The sequence below is a fragment of the Salmo salar genome, chromosome ssa04 (genome assembly GCF_905237065.1).
Source record: "Salmo salar chromosome ssa04, Ssal_v3.1, whole genome shotgun sequence".
In the NCBI taxonomy this organism is placed as follows: domain Eukaryota; kingdom Metazoa; phylum Chordata; class Actinopteri; order Salmoniformes; family Salmonidae; genus Salmo; species Salmo salar.
The window spans coordinates 52,284,926-52,291,010 of record NC_059445.1 but is presented as its reverse complement, the minus strand read 5'-3'; the positions used below and the strand labels follow the sequence as shown (position 1 = coordinate 52,291,010).

The 6,085-nt window shown below is 40.6% G+C and overlaps 1 protein-coding gene across 1 annotated transcript; it reads left to right on the top strand.

The window, feature by feature from the left end:
* The first annotated feature begins 674 nt into the window (after nt 1–674).
* Nucleotides 675–2,749, top strand: LOC106603618 (uncharacterized). Its single transcript, XM_014197500.2, has 6 exons — nt 675–913; nt 1,062–1,160; nt 1,448–1,486; nt 1,841–1,983; nt 2,154–2,243; nt 2,354–2,749. The coding sequence occupies exons 1-6, from the start codon at nt 766–768 to the stop codon at nt 2,492–2,494; spliced, it is 660 nt and encodes a 219-aa protein (XP_014052975.1). The 5' UTR covers nt 675–765; the 3' UTR covers nt 2,495–2,749.
* Nucleotides 2,750–6,085: the final 3,336 nt, after the last annotated feature.

Below are 6,085 nucleotides of genomic sequence, written 5' to 3'. Positions count from 1 at the left end.
ACTGGCAAAACTGATTTGCGATGACTCCAGTGATATATTTATTGTATCAAATAGTAGGCTACAGTAGCCTACAATGGCATATAAATTAATAGTCTATTTGATGGCCAACTGAGGAAAATGTAGCCTATCATTCTCCACATTTAATGTAATTTTTATTGTGGACTTTTTCCCATAACAGAAGCACGAGTTCCATAACTTCCATTTCCAATTTCCACACGCGCAGCGCTCCAGACCCTAGAACGGTGCATGAGTAAAACCCTTTACTTTACGCCACCACTGAGCGAATTTACCTAAAGAGCTCTAGTGCGCCTAAAGTCCTTTTCAAATTCTTTGTCGCTGTTATATCAGTTCTAGGGCATTAATATGTTTTATGAACATATTAATAAACACACCCCTCTGGCCCGCCCCACCATTCACTCACTTACCCATTCACTCACTCGCTCACTCACCCAATAACAGCATGCTCACTGCCTGATATATATATATAGCATATAAGAGAAATGGCATGGCGGCCGCGGTGAAATTGAGAAGTAGACCAAAAACTCGCCACAAAGACATTTTCATCTGTGACATCGTTTTCAACGTAGACCAATTCGCAGGAAAAACGCGGACATGGCAACTTTGCTTTTGTCACAAGATGCAGAGATGCACAAGTGCAGAGAGGAAAATATGACTCAGTTTTGTGGTTGTGGTGCCGAATGTTGAAAGAAAATTCATGCTTCTGCTTTCTCTGTCAGTTAGTTATTTGACTTAGATTGGGACTAAATGGAGCTGGCAGACAGGTGCAGCATTCCAATGAATGATTATGAGGATGGCACAGGTTTTCAGACCCCATGTGCAGGGACACCTACAACAGATAACATCTACCAGTCTCTTCGGTCTCCAAACAAAACGTCAATACAGAGACAGGCCAGTGAGTATTTTGTTCATATTTTCTAGTACACTCAAATTAAATTGTTCAGTTGTGTCTTTAAATAGCTAAATATGTAGGCCTACATGACTGATAATCAAGTATGATTGACAAGACAGTATTAATCTAATTTTGTCACTTTGTATTTCAGAGCCACAAAACAGGATGCAATGGAAAACGTTTGTGTCCCCTCTACTCCTCTTCAATGCACTTTTACTGATTATCATTCTGGTAATTGTTGGAGTTCACTGTAAGTAATTGAATCAACAATGCACTACTGAATAGTTGATTGTTGTGATGATTATTATGTGAGGTCCTAAAGATTAAGTATAGCTGGGGTTTGGGTGTAAAAGACAGCTATGTCTGTCACTAACCACTGTTCCTAAGCAGTGTTCTACTTTTGTAGTTCATACTCTGAAACCTGACTACTATTGGTTGGTTCAAACTATGCAAGACCCAAACCTGTTCAACCTATTAGTTGTCTCAGGATGAAATATATATTTTTAAAAGAGCAGCTTTCTTATTATTTTTTGCTAGATTCCCATTTCACCGGGGTACTGTCATCTAAAAATGGAGGTGGGTGACTTCATATGGCTACTGTACTGTATAAGTTAAATAAATCACACAAATGACCTCTATTTAGTAGATCAAGATGAAACACATGTGGAACGTCTTGCTGTAGTTTTAGTTGTTTAATTAGAAAGTACTGTGTTCTATTTCATTACCGGCGAATCCCAACTTCCAAGTCACATTTTCACTTAGTCTCTCGTTGACATTAATGCATGATGTAAAAAAATGGATTTAACTGGAAGTTAGGATTCACCACTAACATTATAGATTCACCACATTTGATGTGGTTACCTTTCACACTGGAATATATCAACAGCATGGAGGAACCCTAACTGCCAATACTACTATGCTTATGTTCAGATTTCAGACAGAATGAAGAAGTGTGGCATCTCCATCACAATGGGTTCTATCTATTCTGGCAGAGTGTGGGGGATTGCTTAGCTGCTGATAGCTTCTGTCAGCAGAACAATGCTACTCTGACCACATTGCAGCCACATAACACGGTATGTCAGTATCTAAACTCTGTCTGTGAAATAGTATACACTTGCAGTGTAACTATATAGAATACAATTAACTTTCAGTGTCCGGTCATACATTTTCAGTTCAAAAATATGTATACTGAGCTAAAGGTGTAACATGCATAAAGATTAAACACATGAGTTTGAATACATAGGTTTGGTTGTTGGCCAGGGCCAGAGGACAGCAGCTTTGGGTCCTTGAGCTCAGGGATACGACCGACGGGTCTGCAGATGGTGCCACAGAGGTTCAGAATAATCCAATCTCTCATAATCCTTTTTTTGTATTATGTACAGTACTTCATTAAGAAAATGTTTTGTAATAAGTTCATTTTAACCTTTGTTTGATCCTCCTCAGGATGATTCTGAAAATAATGCTGATTGTGCCCTCTTGACTGGTGATCCCACCCAGCCCTCAATGAGACCAGAACACATGAAGAGCCAGGGGTGGGTGTGTGAGAGGAAGGCCTCTCCACCACATGTCTCTGGAAATCAATAAGATCTAATGTATTCCATTCAGGAAGGAAAGCAGCTTTTCCTTGAATATTTTCACTTTTTGTCACGATATTAATCGTTTTATTAATCTTTTTTAATTCCTTGAACAATGTCCTTGTTTTAATGACCAAAATGTCTTGCTTAATTTTGGTAGTTATATGCTTTGATTCTATCCTGCATTTCAGGGCAACCGCTTGTGTCGGTGAACACAAGAGGGTGCTATGTAATTGTAAAGATTCAATAAAGTCTTCAAAGAACATTTTGTTCACAGGAGAACATTAATGAAACATGCACACGTTTTCTTCACATGCAGAAGAAGTCACTTCTCATCATCATTCAAATGATGGCTGAAGCACTACAAAATGTAGCTGAAACATCTGTTTCAACAACATCTGTAAAAAAAAAAAAAAAAGAGTGGTAATTTAGCTAGGCAAGTCAGTTAAGAACAAATTCTTATTTACAATGACGTCAGCCTACCCCACCCAAACCCGGATGACGCTAGGCTAATTGGCTGAATGTGATGCAGCCTGGATTCAAACCACGGACTACAGTGACACCTCTAGCACTGAGATGCAGTGCCTTAGACCGCTGCGCCACTCGGGAGCCCAACACTTCATATATATTCTCACCTAAAAATGGACTTTTATTGTAGTCCAAACCACAATACAGACTGTATGAAGAAATATAACTGTAAAATGTTGAGACATTTATTCAAATTAGTTTAGCCAAACACACTTTACATAAAAATGTATCTTTGTGAAATGTCTTCAGAAAGACCTGAGCTAAAACATCAGCGCTGAAACATTAAACAGTCTCAATCTTCTTGTTTTTCCTATTGTACAACTTCATCCATAATCCCCGTTTTATATTTTATGCTTAATCACATTAAGTTCCACTCAGATAGTGGTATTAGTAGGTTTGGGAAGAAATAGCTGGTGTCTGTGCGTTACAACCCCCCTTACATAGTCCTTACCAACACTGTGTGTATGTTGGGAGGATTCGGAAGCCTCTGATGCCATGAGGTGGCATACTGTATGTGTATAAGGTGGAGGAAGGACTGTGACTGTCTGTGTTTAGGGAGACTGGGATTATACAGCCAAGCAGCACCCCCTCTGTCCCCCAGGCTTAAAGCTAATTGATGCATGATCTGCAAATGTGGTCGGAGGCGCAGTACGGATGGCGTGAGGCAATTGCGGAGCCTCGGGAGGCATGCAGAGGCCAAATTGAGCTCTGTACCGCGTCGCTGTGTGCCTCTCACATTTTGTAACAATACAGAGGGCTCCGTATAGCTCCGCAATGACATGATTGGTTGATGGTAGGTAGAGGCGGAAGGTCCTGTATTAACACAAACTCACTTTGTTGACAACTTCCTTCTCAACAGCTCTGCACTGCTCGGCAAAGTGCAAGAAGAATGAATGCCCTGACTTCTGCAGAGGCCATATCACTGTAAATGCTGCACGGTCAATGCAGACATTGGATTGATCATCCAGTGCCTTTTATCCTCCCTTCTACTCACTGATGGCTTATTAGAGTCTAGGCCACTTGTCAAACTCATTCCATGGAGGGCTGAGTGTCTGCAGGTTTTCACTCCTCCCTTACTTGATTGATGAATTAAGGTCCCTGATTAGTAAGGAACTCCCCTCACCTGGTTGTTTAGGTCTTAACTGAAAGGAAACACCAAAACCCAGCAGACACTAGGCCCTGCATGGGAGGAGTTTGACCCCCCTGGGCTAGACTGACTGAATGCTTTGTTTGTTTAGTGAATTCTATCATTCATTAGATCTGAATAACACTGTCATACATCTAGGAAACAGACATGTGAAACAAAGTTTGTTCATTCCATTTCTTAGTTTTTCAAAGAAAGAAAGTGACATGTTTACATCACAGGCAAGAATCATCAACATTATTCTGTTTTGAACAGAAATCTTTTCCATAACATTTCCATGAACCCCATGCCCATATCCCTCCCCTGAAGCCTACTCCCTTATACACAGAATACTGTACATACCCATAGATCCTGCTCCTTCTCCTCTTTACAATAGAATACATCATACATCAGTCAGTCATAGTATTATTAATAGCATTAAAATAAGTACACAGCTCTCTCCTAACAGGAACCATTACCCTGATTGTACTTAACATACCTTTTTCCCACAACAACAGGTAGAACCTTTCATACGGTGAGGGGTCTCAGTATATAAAGTACCAGTCGAAAGTTTGGACACACCTACTCATTTAAGGGTTTTTCTTTATTGTACTATTTTCTACATTGTAGAACAATAGTGAAGACATAAAAACTATGAAATAACACCTATTGAATCATGTAGTAACCAACTTTTTTTTAACAAATCAAAATATGTTAAATTTGAGATTCTTCAAAGTAGCCACCCTTTGCCTTGATGACAGCTTTGCACACTCTTGGCATTCTCTCAACCAGCTTCATGAGGTAGTCACCTGGAATGCATTTTACTTAAAAGGTGTGCCTTGTTAAATGTTCATTTGTGGAATTTCTTTCCTTCTTAATGCATTTGAGCCAATCAGTTGTGTTGTGTCAAGGTAGGGTTGGTATACAGAAGATAGCCCTATTTCGTAAAAGACCAAGTCCATATTATGGCAAGAACAGCTCAAATAAGCAAAGAGAAACAACAGTCCATCATTACTTTAAGACATGATGATCAGTCAACACGGAACATTTCAAGAACTTTGAATGTTTCTTCAAGTGCAGTCGCAAAAAACATCAAGCGCTGTGATGAAACTGGCTCTCATGAGGACCGCCACAGGAAAGGAAGACGCAGAGTTACCTCTGCTACAGAGGATAAGTTCATTAGAGTTACCAACTTCAGGAATCTGCAATTAACTGCACCTCAGATTACAGTCCAAGTAACAGACACATCTCAACATCAACTGTTTACAGGAGACTGCGTGAATCAGACCTTCATGGTCTAATTGCTGCAAAGTAACAACCACTACTAAAAGGACACCAATAATAAGAAGAGACTTTCTTGGGTCAAGAAACACGAGCAATGGACATTAGACCGGTGGAAATCTGTCCTTAGGTCTGATGAGTCCAAATTTGAGATTTTTGGTTCCAACCGCCGTGTCTTTGTGAGATGCAGAGTAGGTGAACGGATGATCTCCGCATGTGTGGTTCCCACCCTGAAGCATGGAGGAGGTGGTGTGGGGGTGCTTTGCTGGTGACACTGTCTGGGATTTATTTAGAATTCAAGCCACACTTAACCAGCATGGCTACCACAGCATTCTGCAGCAATATGCCATCCCATCTGGTTTGTGCTTAGTGGGACTATCATTTGTTTTCAACAGGACAATGATCCAAAACACACCTACAGGCTGTGTAAGGGCTATTTGACCAAGGAGAGTGATGGAGTGCTGCATCAGCTGACCTGGCCTCCACAATCACCCAACCTCAAACCAATTGAGATAGTTTGGGATAAATTGGGCCGCAGAGGGAAGGGAAAGCAGCCAACAACTGCTCAGAATATGTGGGAACTCCTTCAAGACTGTTGGAAAAGCAATCCAGGTGACTATCTCATGAAGCTGGTTGAGATAATGCCAAGAGTGTGCAAAGCGGTCATCC